Below are 22,676 nucleotides of genomic sequence, written 5' to 3'. Positions count from 1 at the left end.
TGTAGCAGGAAGCTGACCTATTCCTGCTGATAAGGGAAATGGTTCATTGTAGTATGCAATCTACTGTCAGCGATTACTAGCCCATAAAAGCTAAATGTATTCATCATAAATACTTGCTGTTTATTTTTAAAGGACGGTGATTACATTATTATGCATGCCTATGCAAGACTTGTCACATTTTCTCTTCCCCCACAATTATCCTGTAGTTGATCCTTTTATATCTTGTCTGTGCTGCTGTCCCCACATCAAAGTTTAAGAATATGGCGATTTAGCTTTAATATATGTATTGGGTTTTTTCCTATTATGCTAGACTTGAGGAAAATAAAAAATTAAACAGCACCACCTAGTGGCTCTCTGAGGTAGCACAGCAATCGCTTACCATTACCTGTGTTATTCTTCGCATGACAGTGTACTCTGCTTGAAAATTAATTAAGGTTCTGCTTTTGTTGGTATGCTAATATCTATAATGTCACTGTAGTAATGTGTTAACTGTAAAAATGTACTAGTACATGTCTTGTGTATAACAGAAATGATTTGGTTTTTGTATGAACATGTAGTAATGTTGTTGTGGAAATATGTTGTAGTCATGCTGTAATATTTTCTGATTGGTTTAATTATTGCCTTTTTACAATTACCTCCTGGAGATATATTACATGGCGAAGGAACTTCTGCATTAGAAGCCTTAGGTATGCTCCAAGTGTTGTCTGCAAGCAAGCTACTCATGTGCTTTCATGTATTATTTTCAGTTTTTACACAGTGCTTTCTGTTGTTTGCTAATGTTGTTAAGTAACCATTCACTCACAAAATGCTTTATGAGGAGATCAAATTAAAGCATCAGTCTATCCAAAACTGATCTTTACGTTTGGGTGCATGGCAGCTGTTTGAATTGCCTGCTGTTTTTTTCTATGCCTTAGGACCTAGCAAAATCTCTGTACCTCAGTTCTTCAAGCTAGAAATAGAGGGTCAAAATTTTGACTTTTTCCACTGAGCCAGGTGAGAAATCATTGCCTAAATAATGACTGCATCCTATCAGATGCAGTCACTGGGTATTCAGACAGAAGCGAGTTCTTTGGTTTTGGTTGGTAATCTTGGGTTCAGTCTGCTGGCTCAACATGAGGAATTGGGCTGTGTTTGGCTACCTTATCTCTCCCACTGCTGGACTCCCTTTTTATTACAGTAAATATAGTACAAATGGGGGAATTAAGGTGGAGAGAAACATTTATACAAGCTAAGCAAAGCTCATGAGAATTCAGGCTAGCTAATTTCTAGAAACAAATTACATCCTTGAAAGTTAGGGTTTTTTGCTGCTTAAGTATAGTTGACTCCCACTTTTGTAGGCTTATAGGTATGTTTTAAAGGGACACTATCACAAGACAAGGAAAAAAAAACTGTACTGTTTCATAGTTACATAACTACCTTGGATTATATTTTCTTGTCCATATTGAGTTTTAGTAAAGGTTAACTAACTTGGTAGTTAGAGACCTGTTGTGGTGACTGTCACCTGATTTGGCCAATTGTAGCTAGGTCACCAGCTTTTAGTGTATGGGGTACCACATGACAATCCCCGTTCCTCTGATCTATTCATACCCATTTCTGTATTCATGGATCCCTTTTTGTTTCCCTGAGATATGGCATGCATATATTTCTTAATTGTTTGTCATGTATGGACAGTATGAGAATGTGGTGATCATTTTTAAAAACAAATGATGGCCATCTCATGCCCTAACTGCCCTTTAGGGACACCTTGGACATTGTTGGGAAATATTTGTGTGAATGGACATTGACCCTTTCCTATAGGAAAAAGGAAAGCACATGGTACCATAAATGTGTTCCTTTCAAGTATTTGGTGACTCGTGTATATTTGGCAGATCTTGCCAGGTTTAAGACAGATGGCTTGCCACGCTGCCTGCTGTAGTACCAAATCAAACCTCTGGATTGTGTGTGTATCTACTGTGTGTGTGTGTGTGTGTGTGTGTATATATATATATATATATATATATATATATATATATAGTCTTATATGGTATGTCATATGTTGATAGTGTCTCTTTAAATATATGGATGTTTGTACTGTCCTCTGTTTTTACTGAAGGCACAACCAGTTTAGTTATGTCATTAAGCCTTCTCCAGATCAACCATATATTGTTTAAACAGTAGCATTTTCCTTAACCACTGATCAATATCGCAGTGTCTTTATATGCGCTGAAACAATGTATATACATGTCCCATAAAAACTCATGTTTTTTTCACTCAGTGGATGAAAAAAATATACATATTTACATATATGTGTATTTTTATGTTTTCTTACCAATACATATCCTACATATTGTTTGCAATTATGTTGTCCTGTAAGTCACTTATAACCACTTTTTCAAGAAGGTGTCCTGTGATTTTGTGAAGATTTATATAGAATTATCATTTTGCTGGGAATGGCATTTCATGGCACTGAAAACACATATTTCACAAAGTATCTCTTTGAAAAGAACTGCTATGAAAATGGCTATTGACTATAAAATTGTTTGATAACATTTTTTTTTTTTTTACACATTGTACTTTTAGAAATGTGCAAAGGGATGTTTTCACCAAAATCGGAGAACCTTCAGATTAGCAGCTTCAAGTTTTATCTGAATTATAACAACAATTATAACAAGGGAAAACGGGGTGGGAAATCTTTTCTTCCATGTGTCTCTGGCACACAGACAGGCTGCTGTGGTCATTTGGAGCTTTCTTTTTTTATTTTGTAAGGGACCTGGATTGGACAGGAGTTCACACCATGTTTGTCCCAGATCTTGCTCCGCTTCTTCTTGGATGGAATGGTCACCTACCTGTTGTTTTTGGAGTTACTCTGTCATATTTTGTCACACTTTCCTTGGCCTGAAGCCACCCTCCTCTACATTCTCAGCCATAGACCCATCACCCAGAATAAAGGAATGCCCAATAGGCTTTTTAATGTTTTACTGTACAAATCAATAACGGTTCAGTACATTTCATGTAAGCACAGTTCCTTTACAGCACAACATCCATACATATAACTCACTGAGTGGAAGCCTAAGCGCAGAGCAATATTCCTTAGTACACAACACCCTGAAAAGTAGTTTCAGAACACTCACATAAGTCCCAGAACTGGTACAGCCATCTTCCCCGATACATTCTATATACTCAAATGTTGCTCACACAGAGTATACATTCATCTCACACAAAGGGAGATCCTCTACAGGCCCAGAAGCCTTCCTAAATCAAGTGCAGGCCCCGCTAAACAAGGGTCGGGGGGGCAGGTTTTTCTTTCTACTCCCAAAGTGTCCTCCACTGAGTGCCCCAGTGATTCAGCCCCTGCAGAGGGATCTCACTCACCACCAATACAAAGGCTACATCATGCTGGTTAGATGTGTTCTGCCTCCTTACCCTTTCTACCCTGAGCCCCACCCACAGCTGGCATATAAAGGGCACTATCCCCACCCACTAAATCACTGCAGAAGGGGCAACAGATAAAGGGGCACTAACACCAGCCAACAACTCTACTATTTTCTCTCAGGAAGTAAGTGTGTGCCAGTGACACAGGAAGATGACATCTATCCCAGTTAACATTGTATAATCCATCCAAAGCCCTACTCCATCGAATACTTCAAGTTAACTGAGGTGTTAAAAACATGGTTACCTTGCACTTTTCTTAGATGAAATGCATTGTAGAACATGTTGCAACTGTGATATCTAACAGTTCATGCATAATTAAGTCACTAGACTTTTAGGCCCCTTTCACACGAGGCGGACTCCACTTCCACGGAGTCCGCCTCGGTCCGCTGGCTCAGCGGGAGATCTCTCTGTTGATCTCCGCTGAGCCGGCGGATGACAGGTCCCTCTGCGCTCACTGAGCGGGGAGGGGCTTGTCAGGCACCGCTGCTGCCTATGAAGGGATCGGATGAAAACGGACAGCATGTCCGTTTTCATCAGATCTCATCCGATCCGCCAGCGACGGATCCGGACGTAGGGCCATCCGTCTGCTTTTTGCGGATTGTTCTGGGTCGGATGTCAGCGGACATGTCTCCGCTGACATCAGTCGCTCCATAGGCTAACATGGAGCGCCCGTTCAGGTCCGCCGTCAAAACTGACAGGCGGACCTGAACGGTCCGATCGTGTGAAAGGGGCCTTAAAGTGGACCTACTTAGTAACTTTATAAGTCGTCATGCATGGATACATTTGTTGCATGTCACAATATAGCAATAGTATTGTTTTACAGTAAAACCTTACCTTTTATTTCACAAAGTATTTTATAAGGTTGTTGGTTATAAGCAGCAAGCACTTGCACAGCAATAAAATGCCAAGATAACAATATCTGAGCAAAAGCGTATAACAGACGACGTCAGAAAAACTTTACATTCACAGCAAAAAGGAGGACATGCATTTCACGGCAGCGCAGATGTTCCCACCCAGATAGAATATATGTCTCTGTGCAGGGGGAGACAATAAATGAAGTGCTATGGATTCTGATTGAGGGCACAGAATCAAAGGATTAAAAAGGTGTACTCGCCTCATTTAAAGTCCCAAAAAAAACCTTTTCTTTTCGCAGAATCAAAGGTGGAAGGGCATGCGAAGATGAGAAAGGTACAGGAGACCAGCAGGTGGCAGAGAAAAGTGTAGAAAAAAAGATAGAGGAGGAGATCTTGCCTGGGGAAGAAGGAGGGTGGGGTAAGGGTGGTTCCCTTGGGATCCAACCAGCCAGTTATGATCAGATATGGTCAGTAATAATCCAGGCAGGAGGTCACACTAAGGCCCCTTTCACACTGGGGCGGTAGGGGGCGTCGGCGGTAAAACAGCGCTATATTTAGCGCTGTTTTACCGCGGTATTCGTCCGCTAGCGGTGCGGTTTTAACCCCCCGCTGGTGGCCGAAAAAGGGTTAAAACGCCTCGTATAGCCGGTATAGCCGCGCTGTCCCATTGATTTCAATGGGCAGGAGCGGTTTAGGAGCAGTGAATACACCGCTCCAAAGAAGCGCCTGACAGGAGATTTTTTCTTCTCCTGCCAGCGCACCGCTTCAGTGTGAAAGCCCTCGGGCTTTCACACTGAACAAACAGCAGAGGCTGTTTAGGGGCGGTTTGCAGGCGCTATTTTTAGCGCAATAACGCCTGCAAACCGCCCTAGTGTGAAAGAAGTCTTAAGGTAGTGTGCAGTCTAAGTTTAGGTGGTTGGTCATTGTAAATTATCCATGGGTCCCAAAAACTATGTTTTATAATGAAAATGCAGTCTTTGAGCTCCAAGTAAGTAACTTTGCCTAGGATTAGATAACATCATAAATCTCTTGTAGACAGGAGGAAGCTTTTCCTCTCGCTTCTTTCTCCAAATGATCAAACTGCTGTATTGTAAGTTTGCAGCAAGTCACCAGGTGAATGACTTCTGCAGGTCTGTGTTGGAAAGTTCTGAACACATCCAGGAATTGCACAGGTACTACGATTTACAGGACTGTGTCAGCTCAGTACCAGCATTTAAGTACAAGTAGGTACTCTCCCTGGATGAAGCATAAAAAAAGATGTCTGTCTTGCTAGAGATGAGACAAATGCATTATCAGAGGGAGAATTGTGCATAGTTATAGTTGGTAAGGTTGAATAAAGACACCAGTCCATCCAGTTAAACTGGTGTGCGTGTCAATAATCATTTAACTTATCCCTGTATATTGTGTTTACTAAGATGCACGTCCAAGAGTCTTTTAAAAATATCAATACTACCTGCTGACACCACCAATTGTGGAAGAGAGCTTTACATCCTTATTGCCCTGACAGTGAAAAAAAAACCCTATGCAACTTAAGGTTAAACAGCATATGGTCCAATCTCATTGTGTGGCCCAGTGTCTTCATACACAATGAGACGGAATAGTTTCCTACCTACGCTGGGATCACCATTGAGATATTTGTAGATCGCTATCATAATTCCTCTCAAACGTCTCTTCTCCAGTGAGAATACGTTTAGTGCTTGTAGTCATTCCCCATAACTGATGTCCTCCAGTCCCCTTTTTCATTTTTGTTGTCCTTTTCTGGACTCTCTTCAGTTCCAACAAATCCTTCCTGAGGATTGGTGACCAGAACTGGACGGAATACTCCAGATGTGGCCAAACCAGAGTTTTATAAAGTGGCAGGATTATCATTGTATCTCTGGTGTAAATTAATGTATGTATTGGCGTATAACACTCACTTTTTCATCATGAAAATCGGGTGCAAAAAGCGCGTGCGTGTTATACGCCAATACTTCAATTTTAGCTGCCTCTGAGGGGACAGGGAGGGGGGCGGGATGAGCGCCGTCAGATTAAATACAGTGAGAATCTCCTGTTTACTTGGCGGCCTCTGTAATAGAAAGTCCCGTCTCCTGGGCCGCCATTGGACCACTGATGGCAGTGGTGAGGCTGCTGCATTGATGGCAATGGTGAGGCTGCATTGATGTAGACTGAGGCTGCATTAATGGCACTTGTGAGGCTGCAGATGGGCATTGATCAGGCTGCATTGATGGCAATGATGAGGCTGCAGATGGGCACTGACCCTTATTTTGCTTCAAAGTTCCTTATTAAAAATTTTAGTTTTTTTCCTGAAACTTCCCTCTTAAAATGAATGTGCGTGTTATACATCGATAAATACGGTACCTTTTTAATGCATGCTAATAATCTGTTGGCTTTGCTTGCTGCAGCTTGACATTGTATGCTATTGCTCAGTAGAAGAGCTATTGCTCTTCTACAAGGACCTCCCCAGGTCTTTCTCCATCCTGGATTCCACTCTGGAGGTTCTCCCCCTAGTGAGTAACTTGCATTTATATTTTTAACCCCCAAGTGCATTACGTTAAATTTTTCAATATTAAACCTCATTTGCCATGTAGTTGCCCTCCCCATTAATTTATTGAGGTCTTCTTGTAAAGTTTCTATATTCTGCTGTTGTTTACCTATTTTTGTGTCAACATTATTTTTCATCACCCTTTGGACGCACCCCTGTATCCTTTTTTCTATTCAAAAACAAGCCATATGGTCCATGCCTACAGACCTCAGTTTGTGGATTTATCGTCTATGGGATACTGTATCAAATGCTTTTGCAAAACCCAGATACACCACATGCACAGGCCTACCTTTATCTAGATGGAAGCTCACTTCTTTGTAGAATGTCAACAAATTGGTTTGACAAGAACGGCCCTTCGTTAATCAATGCTGATTACTATTAATGATACTGTTTTCAGCAGCAAATTCTTAGATATGGACCCTTATCGTCCCCTCAAATAGTTTACATACTGTAATCTCTGTAAAAGGTAATAACAGCAGTATAGTACTCATATGCATTACTTAGCATGCATGTACCATCATGAAAAACGTGTTTTTTGCTAGGTTGTAATTTAAAGTACATCCTCTACTTTAAAGTGCTTCTATATCCTCTCCTAAATTGCCTCTAAAGCTTTGCTCTAATACAGTATTGTACACATATGAGCAAGTCCTTAAATGTATCTCCTAATTTCACACCATTAAAAATTCATGTTTTTTTTTTTTCCAGTATTGTTCTTGTGTTATAGAAAATAGGCACTGGTCTCAGAAAAGCATGTAATTAAATTCCTGCTTGACACTGGAGAAGTTCATTTAGGTTGCTAATTGGTCATTAGTCTCAAATGAAGTGTTTTTGTGTACACTGAACGCAAGAAGCCAAGTGCAATGGCTGTAATACCCCTACTTAGCAAGTCAGGCATAGCATTAATTAGTTGTTTTCAAGTTGTCATTGGTAACAAGAAGATAGAATGCATTCAAGTAGCACTAGCCAATTTGTTTTTTAAGCATATATCCGGTATTGTGTATGTACCGTTAAACTACCACTGTTTTTCTGAAACCTTTTAAAGTAAAACTAAACACAATTTGCAAAGAAAGAAAACAAATTCAATACCTGTAGCTGTATTTACCTGGGTTCTTTCTTACACACGCTACGAAAATCGAAGGTAAAATTCGATCTACCAGTTTTCAGATCGTTAGTATGGTGTTTTCGACAGCCGATTTCCGTTTTTTTTTTTGTCCGACAAAAGCTGGATGTGCAGATTATAACATTTTTGACGTACGTGAACTCAACGTCCGATTTTCATTTAATTAGTACTGTTTTCGTCCAAATAAAATCGTAAGAGAAAGCCTACGCATGCTTAGAAACGAAAGAATGCATACAAAACTATTTAACATATTATGTCACTTCTGAAGTTGAATTCTGTTGTACGAGAATTTTTGTATGGTTGGTAACCTTCAATTTTGACATGAGACTAGCATGCAACAAAAAAACGGACGAACGGTCATCCAAAAATCTGATCGTGTGTACGAGGCTTTGGCTTCCTCGGCATGCTCTCAACAAGGACTACAGAGTGGAAACCTCCACCAGACAGATCAAGTGGTGGGAAGGCTATGATATTTTATTATTGAAATTATAAAAAATGCTGATCAGCTTGTTGCAGCCATCCACCCAAGCAACACTGAGGAATTGTATCTTAAAGTGATAATGTACATCTGTCTTTTTTTTTTTTTTTTTTTTTATGTGAGTGGCATTTTTATAATACTTAATAAAATATTAAACGTTTGTTACCCATAAAAATGATGCTGTCCCTTTAAAGCATGCTATACAGCACAGTGCTTGTGCTGTGTAATTCAAGCCCTTTTTATCATTTGAAATTCCTGTAAACTGACCATGTTATATCATGGCTGCTGTGCCCTGACACCATGGTCAGTTTACGTGCCTTCGTCGTCCACTGTCTCTCCTGTCCTCCTCTCCCCCATCCACTCCCTGCCCGTCAGCCAGTGACCGTGCCCCCTTCTGCTGCTGGAATAACATCTACATCTTTATCATATCCGCGCTGCCTCCTAGTCCTGTGTCCCTCTGTGTGTGTGATTTATAGAAAAAAAAGAAAATGCAGTATATACCTAATTTCAGAGTGCCGCTCACTTGACCGGGTGGCTCTCTCCTCCCGCCTGACGTCAGTGGGGGAATCTCAGGCCCTACCCGCTGCAGCTGTCAGACGGAGAAAGGAGAGAGCCAGCTGGTCAAGCAAGTGCCGAGCAGTGCTCTGAAATTAGGTATATACTGCATTTTTTTTATAAATCACACACACAGGGGGACATAAGATTAGGAGACAGCGCAGATAGTATAAAGATGTTAGAGTGGCTTAACCAATTTAAGCACTATGTCAGCCTTTGTCTTTTTGAGCATTGAATCATACCGATCGGTCATCCCACCACCTGAACTGTCTGTGAGTGCTGGAGCTTTGAGAAGGAAAGTGAGGTGAGCCCAGATGAATAAGCCTGTATTACACTGATTATATAGAGGCACATTTTGACTTTTGTTGTGAGGGTTAATCTATTGTGGTGAGAGCTTATCCAAAAGAGTTTTTTCTGGTAAAGGTTCCTACTTATACATGGCTTTAGCACTTGATGCTTTATTGCACTGGATGGAACACACACTTGGATTCATATTCGGACTGAAATTGGACTAGCAGAAGTGGTTGGAACAAAGAGGGGAGAAAGGTGCTGTATAAGGACTTGTGTGAAATGGATGGGTTAAAAAAAAAGCTGTCTTGGATAGAAGAAAAAAAAAATCATGCCTCCAGCAACCTCTTTAAACGTTTCACTTTTTGTGATGTTATTTAAGCTTTCCTGCCTCCTCCGTATTCATATTGGCCAGTGAGGCTGCTCATTTTTGTGATGTCATCTTCGTGCCTCTCCACTGCAGCTGCTCAGAGGACGTCTTGAGTATCCATTGTTAAAAATACAAGGCTTCCTGTAAATTGATGAGACTGACTCAGTTTTGTTCTGACTCCAGGCTGGAAGTCCCAGTACTGCTCAGAGAACATGGCGCTGTATATTTTATGTAACTGATGCTACATACAGTTTAGATGGTGCTGACAGCAGCCACAGCAATTAGTAAAGCAAATAGTTTGTTTGGACTAGCTTGGTCCCTTTAATTACGTGCAATGTGGTATTGAAGTTTTGGAATGTTGGTACCTGTTGACCGGCATTGACCCTATGAGGTTGATTTAATGATGGCAAATATACTGTGCACTTGAAGTGCAGTTGCGCTAGATCTGAGGGAAAGCTCTCTGATTTCTATCATCCAATCGTGAGCAAGCAAAAAATGCTGTTTTCTTTTTTTTTTTTTTTTTTTTCTTTTTCCTTGCGTGTTCCCTTCAGACCTAGAGCAACTGCACTTGCAGTGTGCTTGTGGGTGGTGCGCTTGCAGTGCACAGACTATTTGCCTTTAGTAAATCAACTCCTATGTGTCCATAGATTGAGTGTAGTACTAGGATTTTTACCTTACACAGCAGCAATCCAAACCTAAAATAATCATCATTAGAGCCAACGTGTACGCAGCATAAGGCAGAAGAAAGTTTTTTTTTTTTTCTATAATTTCCCTTTAATGATTTAGGATTAACATTTTTTTTTCCATTGTAAGAACTTTTTGATTTTACCTTGTGCATATTTCAGCAGTTCTTGATCATTATTTTTTTTGTTCTCGTGCATTAATACTTGGGTGGGGGGTGGGGAGTGACATGTAAACAACTTTTTAAGCATTACTCTTAGTTAAGGATCATAAAAATGTATATTGAATACTTTAATACTTGCAAAGGAATCCAAATTCTGGTATGCATAGTGGAGAATGTGCAGCTGTTTCACACCTGTTTGTGTAGCTTGGTCTGCAGGGACTTGGGTTGAATGTGCCTTTGTGGTTTACTTCAGCTTGCAGTTCTCAGGGTTGGATTATAGAGTGGCAATGATGCCCCTGTTTAGGGACAACTCTCTATGAGTGTTGTCAACCTATGCCTGGAAGTCGGTTTGAAGGCTCTCACTGGCTGGATCACTAGGTACACTGTTGTCAGATTATGGAGCCTTATAATATTCTTTTGTTCCTTTCAAAGTTCACATTGACCAGCATTAAGTCTTTGGAATATTTCTTCTTTTATTATTAACCCAATATTTCATTTACTGAGCTTTTAGCACATTTTCGCCTTTTATAGAATTTTCTGGTTTCATAAACATTTTGTGATGTGAAGTGTTGCTGTCAAAATGGCTTTTTATGTGTTGCTGTAGATGTTGGCTGGGTTCACTCCTAATTGATGCAGATCTTCATTTACAATTAAAGGGATACTACATATTTAACCATATGTTTTTAGTTTGTCATTTTTATCATTTTGCTTCATTATACAGTCATTTGTGGTTTGTTTTTTTAAATATCTTGATAGTATGTAGATGTATAGCTTTTCAGATGCGTATATCCTAAATCCTAACTGTATACTAGCATTAGGGCTTTGTAAACATTTGCTCATGATACTCATGGCACATCAAACTATAACTATAGGTTTATTCCCAAGCCTTTGATGTGTCAGTAGGGCAAACCTGTACTGTTATAATAGGCCGTTTTTTAAGTTGCAGTTTTTGGAGTCCCCTGGAACATTAGACCCATGCCAAGGATAAGTTTTTGTAAGGTATTTGGTTACATGCCATACCTAGGTGGAATTCATTTTCCTAATATTTTCTTGCCAGATTAATGATACAATGTTTATGTATTTTAAACCCAGCTTTAAGTCACCCCTAGTGTGTATTAAGGTGGAACAGTATTTTGCAGGTACGTTGTCACCTTGGAAACGATGGGCTAGTATTAAGAACAAGAAAGAGGAGCTTGTAATGTCACATGTTCACCACATTTATAAAATTATATATGATGTTTCATGTGTGCTATGGAGAAGGGCAGACAAATGAAAGCTGCATTTTCACTATACCAACTCCCCTCTGAAGCATTAACATGCATGAGGGATCCTGCAGCACTTTTGTACTATAATGGACATTGTATTGATCCCTGAAATGCTTTACCTCGGAAGACAAAGGCAACTACTACTAATGTCTGAGTCTTGTTTTTGGACTGTTGAAAAATGCAGGGTTTTTAGTGACAATTTACATCTCCTGAAAGACCATGGGGTGAAACATTTTAGGCTACAGATCCTCCATATCCATACAGATATAGCAAATTATGCTTTTTCTGTTCTTTACTTCTAAATTACACATACTTCTCTTGAATTGTATCCAAAACTTTCCTGACTGGTAAAGGAAACGCATCACTGTGAATGCTGAAAATTCTTTCAGAGGCAAACTTGATTTAATGCATCCTAAAATAAATGAAATTTATGAATATGATTATTGCTCATTTTTATCATGTTTCAGCTTTTTTAAGCGTTTAGTGGGGAAAAGAGTACCCAACATCAGAAGACTGGCATTTTAGGAGTTATTTGCTATGTGCAGCTCAGTGTTATTTTAGGTTGCTTTAAAGAGCAACTACAGGGAAAGAGCAACAGCAGTTAATATTTTTATAGTTAATATTTTACTACCAAGTTTTATAATCGCTTGCTCTAAAATTTATCAGCATCAGTATGTTGTGACTGCAATTGTCCTCTTGTGCTTTGATTTGTGGTTAGACTGCAATATACTTGTAAATAAAGATGAACCCTTACTCTAGGTTCACACCTATGCGTTCAGCGAGTCCCGTGTTTGCACGGGCACAGCAGCTCATTCACTTGAATGGGCTTCTGTACTTGCAGGAAACCTAGAAAAAAGGTCCCTGCACCCTTTTAAAAATGCAGCCACAGAGAAATCGCAAGGTGCTTTTGCACTATGTGATTTTCCAGACACGAAAACACGCTGCGTTTTCAGATGTGTGAGGGTGCCATATAGAATGCATTGTGCCAATAGAATGAATATATATATTAATGGAAAAGAGCAGCGTGTTTTGGCTCTGGGTGGTCGCAAGAGCAAGTGCGACTTACACGCTGGCCAGCACCCGCAACCAACCTAGCCTTATAGCAGACTGACCTCTTATTTTGAAAGATTCAGATACAGAATAATGATCTGAGCATTAGGTTTTTAAATAATAGGGCATCCAGATTATGTGTACTATTGCATGTGACCTATGTTTCTGCTTTGAAGTGCTGTTCATTTTGAATGGCACCCCAACATACCTGTGTTGCAGCTCACTGCAATGCACAAAAAGGGTCATGTCTGATTTTTGGGTGCAAAGGCAGTCTATTCATTTTAATGGGCTGCCTTAACACAATTCATGCTACTTTAGAACATACTACAATGCATGTTAACACACTGCAAAGCACTAGGAGTTCACTCACACCATTGTATCACGTTAGATGCATAGTTGCAATGTGGTGCCATTCAGTACACTTTGCAGTTGGACATGCGCTACAGCACAGCTCAATGACCGTCAATGCTTTGCACTGCAAAAAAAAAATGTTGCATGGGCCTTTTTTTTTTTTTTTTTTTTAAATTTTGGACAGCACACTGAACCACAACACATGCTCTAATACATTGGTGCACATTGCTCTGTCCTGGAATGCAAAAGTCGGCAAGGTGCATTGGGGTGCCATTCAGATGAATTTTAATGTACAGTATGTATACCATTTGCTGCGGCAAAGTGTATGTATAAGCCCAACTTTAAAAAAAAAAATTTTAAGGATAGCGTAGGGAGGCTTAGAACTTCTGCCAGGTTATTTTTTGCTGAGACACGGCATGACTTTAGAGGAAATTTCCCAAAGTGTTGACAATTTCCCTCTGAGACGGGTGTCTCCATTTTGAAAGATTATAAAACTAAAAAAGGGTTGTGCCTAGAGATACACTTTAATGTTCTTATGTGACATATTTTAGCAGGATATGAGCTCCCTCAGCTGTTCACTCATGAATAGTGACCTGCTTTTTACATCCATGTGGTATGTGTTTATTAACTAGTAGATCTCATTGTTTGTTACAACTTGTTCAGCATTCATTTTTCACATTAGCCACCCTAAAATGCTTTAGTGTATACTATTATTAGGGGTTAGTATGATTGTGTTCTTTGTATGCGTTACCATTGACCAACTTCAGTGTACAGCAAGTGTCTATGCACTAAAATTCAGGGATTAACTGTGTGCCTCAAACACATACCATTTAAATGTTCATTTCTTTTATCTGTGTTTTCATTTTATATATATATATATATATACACATATATATTTTTCAGTTTACAAAGTTTTAACTGTTTGGCATGTAATTTCCTCAAGTGGTCCTTTTTTTTTTTTTTTTTTTTTTTTTTTTTTTTCAAGAAGTCATCCTACTTATGTATACACATTGTTTTGCAGCTAACATTCATTTTTGTTGAATTGCATGGCAAAGTATATTTAGTGCATGAAAGCATTCAAATGCTAACAAGTGACATTTATATGATGATAATACATATATATTTTAAGAGCTCATTGTTGTGTTTTTTTTTTTTTTTTATTTCATTTTATTTTTTATTGTGCTGCTTTGTTGAATGTGAATGATTCATGCTTTTTTCATTCACCATTGCTTCTCTTTCCTCACTGTTTGTGATTTGCCTACCAGGAGGAGCTACTATTCTTACTCCTACTACCTGTAAGTAAAAAATGGCCACCTATTTTATTTGGATTTTAACACTTAACATAAGATGCAGTATCCCTTTAAAAATAAGTATAGCACTTGAATCACAAGGCTGATAAATGTATAGGCCGTTTTGTCTTGCAAACTTCCTTAGTTCTATAAATAAAGCTGTTAGCCACCCTTTGCTAACTAGCCCTCAGGAATAGTTTGAAAATTAAAGCTCACCAAAGGTTGAACATTTTTATCATTGCATTTATCTCTAATAATATTTCTTCCTGAGTAAGACTTTGATCTGTTCAGAAAAATAAACTAGCCACTGTTAAGAGAGGACTGGACTCTGGCAAGAGAGGAGAGAGAGTACTTAATATAAGGCTGGCATTGGTTAATGTTGCTTTATTTATTTTTAGAGGGATAACCTACTGAATGTGTCATAAGTCACTAACACTTTTTGTTGCACGCTGTATGTCTACGGGTCATGGTTTCCTCCTCCTAATGAACTTATCTGTAAAAAAAAAAAAATTGTTTTGTAAAATCTGTCTGCTTGGGTATTAGTCTTAACTATTTATCAGGACGCTGCACGTGTTGGTGTTTAATTTGGGGCAGTGCTATTGTAGGTGTTAGAATTTAGAAAACAGCAAATTATCCATATTATGGGTAAGTACTGTAGGATCAGTTCTGTTTTAAAGAAAGAATGGCAGTTCATGTACCACCATTTTTCCTCCACCTAATCATTTCTAATTGGTGCTCAAAGGTGGAACTTTTAGTGTTTCTCACTGGTAAAATGGATTGTATTCAAGTCTTATGCCTAAGCTGCATACATTTTTCTTTCTAAATTCTCCTGAACTTATTAGTTCCTGGCACATCTGTTTCTTATATAGGACTGCAATATGGGTGAACCGAGTGAATATTAAAGTGTATTTAAACCCAATTAAAAAATGTAATGCATTTAATAAAAAAAGTATATTTATTGTATGGTACATGTTACAAAAAAACGATTCAGAGACCATGGGTTGTATGATGCTACTTTTAGGTAATTGGACACTGGCAAAAGCTTGACTGGATTTCCCAAACTATGTGAGGCTTCAGTTCTTTGCTAGTGTCTTTTAGCTGATGGATGGCTTCTCTGGAAGAAGAATTTCCTACTAATTTTTATCAGATTTATTTCACCTTTTTGTTTGACTTTTCTATCAAGATCTGACTGCATATTGCATTTATGGCTGTGACCTAGCAGCTTCCACTGCTGTTACCCTTGAGTATACCTTGGGAACCATACCCAGAACCTGTGGCAGCAGGGCTGGTCTGTAATGTTTGATTCGGACACTGGATCCTGCATTCAGCGCTCATTTTGGCACACTGTGCAATGACTGTAGTTAGCGGCAGGATCTTATAGCAAGCCAGGGCCATGGTCTATTCTTTTTCCCCTAGACCCTGAAGACCCCTACAGGGCTATGCCCACCATGACAGGCAGGCCTGGAACCTGAACTGGACCAGCAACATTCACAAGGTAAGATAGGGTTTCCCTGTACCCTCATGCATACAATTTCCTGGCTTTACATTTTATGAGGACTTTGTAGCATACACTACATCTGAGGATGTACGCTTGTGTGCACGGCACTGCTGTATGTCTCGTATTCTCTCACTATTCAGCCTTATAGGTAATGTTATTGTAGTATTTACCTTTTTTCATTTGGTGGCCTTTTTTCACCTCCCTGCCGGAATTTCCTCTCCAGCTAATGTCTTGGTGATTTGAAACTGCTAACTGCATACTTTTGGAAGCCATTTTCTGCCAACAGCACAAGCTAATCATTTAGCCATTGAACACACCATTGGATGTTTGTTTTCACATGGGTATTGTGATTTCTTACAGAGGAAGACCCCTCACTTAGCAGTGGAGGGTTACTGGTACTTGGGAAAGGAAACACATGGAACAGACGGAGGGGAGTCAGCTACAGGTCCTGGGAAAACTCAGAGTTCCCCTGGGTGTACCGGAGACTTGATGCCACGCGATTCTTGTGCCTGAATTCTTGCATCATATGCTTGATTGTTCCATATGTTCACACTATTCCCCTGCAGCTGGACTTGCATCTTTCTGGGTTTTTTCCCTGACCTTTTATTGTCTGTATGCCTAGGTCTATTCCTGACATCTATTTCAGCACCACATTCTCACCTATGCCTGATCCATGCTCAAAAAAATAAAATAAGTTAGTTCCATAACTTGGACCCCCTTTTACTCCTTACTGCTATAACACATTACTCAATGGCTTTCAGCCCTCAGACTTTGTGCCAAGCACTGCAGCACCCTTCCCTACCCCCTCCATGGCCGTGGATTCCCAACTTTTTGCAGTTTACAGGCCAAAGCAAGTCAACTTCATTTGCAGTCTTTGTTTAAGAGAAGGTCACAAACCCTCAGGTCCCAGGGTGTGCTTTAGGGTGGTTCAGCATTTGCCTACCTTTTCCAACTTCTAATCTCCAACTTTTGGCTGCTCTACACTTTTTCCCTATGTAGTAACATCCTGATGTGAGAGTTGGATCCCCTTCCCCCATTTTATTTTTCCTTGCGCAGTAAATGTAATTTCCTCACGGTCTACTCTGTAGACAGTCAATTTTTCCTAGTGTGCTGATAGGGAGCACCATTGTTGGATTTGTTCTGATTCCTCATCCTACACATGCTTTTGCCCTGTACTTCTTACAGTATAACACTTAGTACCCTGTAGGCCTTGATTTGACCTTGCATATTCTCTTCCTATCCTAGCTCTTGCACTCCCTGTTTACTTCCTGCTGAAGTTAGCTTTTCCTTGTCACTACTGTGACCTTTTGGGTCATTTTGGGGTTTAAGGACCTCTTGACAAGAAGGACTCTCCTTTTCAGTTCTCAAGGGGTTGCCCTTTTTAGGAGTTCCTTTAAAAACTGATCCTCCTTCTCTGTTGTCTGCAAAGTCTCTTGGAAGCTGGTTCTCCTTGCTTCCTTATGTGCTCCTCATCTCTCTATTACAAGAGTTTCAAATTTTCCCTCCCACATCCTGGCAAATGGCACAACACATATTTTCATTCCCCTTAGTGGATGGTTTTAGGCATGACTTCTACAGCTCTGCACCAAATTTTCCCTTAAACCTGACTGCTCTTCTCTTCACTTTTTTTTTTTTTTTTTTAAGGGAAGTACGCCCTTTCAATTCCATCTTCCTCCTTCCCCTGGCTGGTCATTTTACTTCTTTTTATAGGGCCTATACAAAACTCTTCTATCTCTTTTGGGTGCAGCCACCACATTTCTCCCAAACAATTTGTTTGCAAGGTGGCTGCTTGAGCTATAAACTGGGATCCATTGATCCCTCTTCTTTTTTTTCCCTCCTTTTTCCTGTGGTTTAGCTGTGTGTTTTTTTTTTTTTTATCTCCTTATTGCCTTCTAAAAAAAAAACTGGAGGTTATATGATACACTGGTGGTCACACCCAGCAAAGCTTTTGACAATGTTCAGTTACCTAAAGGTGGCAGGTTAAAGAAAAAATATATTGTACTCCAAGATACGGAATTTATAGGTATGTCAAAATGATTTTTTTGATGCTTTTTTTTTCTTTTTTACCTAGTGATCCTGCCAGTAATGCACTTAATGTCCTAGAGTGACAACACCTACTCTCCTCATTTCCATTACATAGTGAATAGGTATTTTGTAGTAGAGATGGGAAATAAGTAGGGGTGATAACATTGCTTGAAATAAGACTGCTGAGTCCACAAAACATAGGACAACTGGATTTCTGGCAGGGCCATTTTTTTAACTATATTAAACAGATATACCAAAAAGCTTTCAGTAGTGTATTGGTGTATTTAACGTACCAAATGGGAGAAAATAACAGATATTCACAGTTATGGTTTACATACAGTTTACATACTTTTTTAAATATAGAGCACAGAACAAGGAAAAATAATATCAATATATATTTTTCCTTTTGGAAATAAACATTTAGATAATGTTTTATGAGTACAAAGCCTTTACTTTCCAGGCATACAGTAGCCAACAAGATCTCCCATGCATTTGGCCTTAAAGCATCTGGCATACCACTTTTTTGTATTGTTGTACTTTGTGAATGAGAAGAAGCCTTGCTTCCATCATCTAATTACAGCGGGGACGGAAAGTATTCAGACCCCCTTAAATTTTTTACTCTTTGTTATATTGCAGCCATTTGCTAAAATCATTTAAGTTCAAAGGACCATGTGATATTTCAGTTTTTCTTTTTTAATAAATCTGCAAAAATGTGAACAATTCTGTGTTTTTCTGTCAATATGGGGTGCTGTGTGTACATCAATGAGGAAAAAAATTAACTTTAAATGATTTTACCAAATGGCTGCAATATAACAAAGAGTGAAAAATTTAAGGGGGTCTGAATACTTTCCGTCTCCACTGTACATTCAAGCAAAATGCATTTTTTTTTTCTAATTCATTTATTTTCCTTGAACACAATTTAGTCTTTGCTAAGTCAAATTTCACCACATTTACTAAGCTCTGAGAAACATAAATAGCAAAGTACAATTTCCCTTGCGAAGTGAACAGCCTGTTTGCCTTTATTAAATCAACACCTGTATGTCTGATGGCTCAGGCTGGTATTTTTTTTGCAAAAGGCGTGCATTTTTTAAAAACTCAGAATAACCTGATAAGAATGTAATTCTATGTGTACATATGCTGTTCATACTAAAAATTTACAGTAATGGCACATGTGGATGAAAAGCTAAGATATATAGAGTATATAATATATATTGCAAATTTAAAGGGGTTGTAAACCATCCGTATTTTTTCACCTTAATACATCTTATGCATTAAGGTGAAAAAACACCTGGCAGTGACCGCGCCCCCCCCCCCCCCCCCCCGTTTTATTTACCTGAGCCCTGGGACTTGACCCGGTGGGGACGCGCTGTCTCTCTGCCCAGGGTTCTCGGCTCTTGATTGGATAGATTGATAGCAGCGCAGCCATTGGCTCCCACTTATGTCAATCAAATCCAATGACGCGGGAGGTGGGGCCGAGTCAAACATTAAGTGGCTATGGATGCCAAATGCTGGACTTGGGAGCGCGCCTGCAAGGTAACCCCCTCAGGAGAGCCCTTCTCCTAGGGGGTTATCTGATGTGGGGAGGAGCCACCAGGGGGACCCCAGAAGACTTGGTTCTGGGCCACTCTGCAAAACGAGCTGCACAGTGGAGGGAAGTATGATATGTTTGTTTAAAAAAAAAAAAAAAAAAAAAAACCCTTACAATCACTTTAATCACTCATTTGTTACACTAGAGAGAGATCACAGTTTGTAATTTAATATCCAGTTTTTGTAACTCGTAACTGTGTGTAATTGAATGTAAACAATCAACACTCTTTTAAGATCAGTTTACTGCCTATGTGAAACACTATACATTGTTTTCATTATGCTGAGTCTCGCGGTTAATGAAGATATCCAGTTTCTGAATTAAAAAACCTTTTGGTGTGTATCTTGTGTCAGTCTCCGTGCCTTTTATACTTACAAAAATGTTGTGCCCACGCTGCATTAAATTACATTGCAAGCCAGCAGTGTGGGGAGCAAGCTACTAAAATGAGGTAGACATGTACCTGATTGAAAAAAAAGAAGTAGATACTGTGCCATGCATCCATTTTAAAAGCAGCCTTTGTACCTAATAAAGGTGCTGATGTGATGCCACTTGCATATATGTGTTCCTGTTGTGCAATATAACGGGGAACATCCAATGCATTCACCACAGGGAAAATTAAATTGGTTGATGTAATATGAAAAATGTAAAGAAAATGATCCCTAAGGCTGCATTCACGCTTGAGTGTCTTTACAGGCTTTTTTTTTTTTTTTTTTATAGTTTCTGTACAGGCATTTTAAATATTTTTTTGGTGTTTTTGCTTGATTTGTTTTTTTTTTTTTTTTTTAGTTTTAGCTAATGGAATGATCATCACTAGAGAAAAAAAAAAACACCCTTTCATGCTATACCATTGAAAGTGGTTCTAGAGGCAGAGTGCAATGTTCTCGATCCAGCCTTGTTGCACGAGAGACTCGGCTGTCCAGGACGGTTAGCTGAGATACATAAACTAGCGCCATTGGCTCCCGCTGCTGTAAAGCAAAGTCAGTGAGCCAATGAGGAGAGGATGGGGGTGGGGCCGGGCTGTGGCTCCGTAGCTGAATGGACACAGGGAGCTGCGGCTTGGGTGCCCCCATAGCAAGCTGCTTGCTGTACGGGCACTCGGCAGGAGGGAGGGGCCAGGAGAGCCAGCGAGGGAACCAAGAAGAGGAGGATCTGGGCTGCTTTATGCAAAACCACTGCACAGAGCAGGTAAGTATAACATGTTTGGTTTTTTTTTAACACAAAAAACAAGACTTTAGTATCACTTGAAGTCTATCAGGGCCAAAAATGCTTAAAGCGGACCTTCAGTCATTTTTTCAATTTTCCATCAATTAAATATTCTGCCCTTGTTTTTTTTTTTTAACTTTGGATAGTCAAACATTTTTTTTCTGCCAGTAAATACTTTATACAGTCCACTTCCTGTTTCTTGTCTGATTATTAGCCTAGGCTTATGACATCATGCACAGCGCTCTCCCTCTCACTCTTGTGAGCGTTTGCCAGGAAAGGGAGGGGGGATAAGTCATAAGAGGGCCAATGAGGGCTGCAGAGCAGGATGTGTGCCTCTATCTGTGTAAATCCAGGAAGTGAACAGGCAGCAGCTTCAGCTGCCCACAATTAATATGGTTGCAGCCAGACTCAGTGGGAAGAGAATTCTGCAGCATATTTGGCAAGTACAGAATCACAGTATATATATAAAATAATATGCAAAGTGGTTGGAGGGAAGCTTCAGAATGGCAAAAAATGTTATTACAAATTATGTGAGCAGACTGGGTCCTCCGTAATGAGCAGGCATATGACAGGTCCGTGTCTGCTCCTCTATGCAGAGTGGACACAACCACGCTGTTCTTTATGGGGCAGTCAGATGGAAACGGACCGCCTGTCTGTTTCCATCTCACTGTCATCTGATCCGATCCACTGGATAGATGAAGAATGGATTTCCCCATCTGTCTGTTTTTGGTGGACAGGATCCGATCGGATGACGGCAGGTGTGAGTGGACAAATGTTTGCTGACATACGCTGCTCCATAGGGAACAATGGCTGGTCCAGTCAGGTCCGCCTGAAAAACTGACAGGCGGACCTGATCGGACCTTCCGTGTGAAACCAGGCTAAAGCTTATAGCTCAAAAAAAGCCAGTGTACTTTTTCGAGCTTCAAGCTTCAGGAGACACTACATGCTACCTAATATAAAAAACATCTTTTGCATTGTGCTTTAGTGTAGGATTACACATTATAGTCTAAATTGATATTTTGTCCATTTTTATACCCATGTTGTGCTCATAAGTTTACATTCCCTGACAGAATTTGATTTCCTGGACATTTTTCAGAGAGTGTGAATGATAAAACAAAAACTTTTCTTTCACCCATGGTTAGTATTTGGCTGAAGCCATTTGTTATCAATCAACTGTGTTTACTCTTTTTAAATCATAATGAAACTACCCAAATGACTCTGCTCAAAAGTTTAATTAAGTTTTGACAATAAAACCTAGAAGCTGATTGGTTTCTATGCAGAGCTGCACCAGATTTTGCACTGAGCAGTTTTAGTAAATCAACCCCTTCGTGTCAAGTTCCTTTTTTCTATCTTCCCTCTAATAATGGACTGCAGCATGTTTAGGGTAATGTAAATTAGTTGTAACATTCCATGTGAGAAATTGAAGTCTTAACAAATTGAATATATATATATATATATATATATATATATATATATATATATATATATATATATATATATATATATATATATATATACACACATATATACACACACACACACACAGTTGTGCTCATAAGTTTACAAACCCTGGGCAGAATTTGATTTCTTGGCCATTTTTCAGAGAATATGAATGATAACACAAACATTTCTTTCACTCATGGTTAGTGTTTGACTGAAGCCATTTATTATCAATCAACTGTGTTTATTCTTTTTAAATCATAATGGCAGAAACTACCCAAATGACCCTGATCAAAAGTTAACATATCCGTTCTTAATACCATGTATTGCCCCCTTTTAACATCAATGACAACTTGAAGTCTTTTGTGGTATTTGTGGATGAGGCTCTTTATCTTCTCAGATGGTAAAGCTGCCCATTACTCTTGGCAAAAAGCCGCCAGTTCCTGTAAATTCTTGGGCTGTCTTGTATGAACTGCACGTTTGAGATCTCCCCAGAGTGGCTCAATGA

The 22,676-nt window shown here is 39.5% G+C and overlaps 1 protein-coding gene across 16 annotated transcripts in view; it reads left to right on the top strand.

Annotated features, from left to right (window-relative positions):
* PTPRK (protein tyrosine phosphatase receptor type K) overlaps positions 1-22,676 on the top strand; it is a 674,681-nt gene that overhangs the window by 527,719 nt on the left and 124,286 nt on the right. For 8 of the 16 annotated variants that reach the window (XM_073627229.1, XM_073627228.1, XM_073627231.1 and 5 more), the window contains exons 15-16: positions 645-686; positions 14,394-14,423. The exons of 5 other annotated variants lie outside the window; for them this stretch is intronic. In XM_073627229.1, coding sequence (XP_073483330.1) covers positions 645-686; positions 14,394-14,423 — 72 coding nt within the window. The remainder of the gene's footprint in view (positions 1-644; positions 687-14,393; positions 14,424-22,676) is intronic. 3 more of the 16 variants (XM_073627238.1, XM_073627241.1, XM_073627234.1) reach the window with 2 other exon arrangements.

The sequence above is a fragment of the Aquarana catesbeiana genome, linkage group LG04 (assembly GCF_042186555.1).
Source record: "Aquarana catesbeiana isolate 2022-GZ linkage group LG04, ASM4218655v1, whole genome shotgun sequence".
NCBI classification, from domain to species: Eukaryota; Metazoa; Chordata; class Amphibia; order Anura; family Ranidae; genus Aquarana; species Aquarana catesbeiana.
This window is presented reverse-complemented; position numbering and strand designations above follow the sequence as displayed.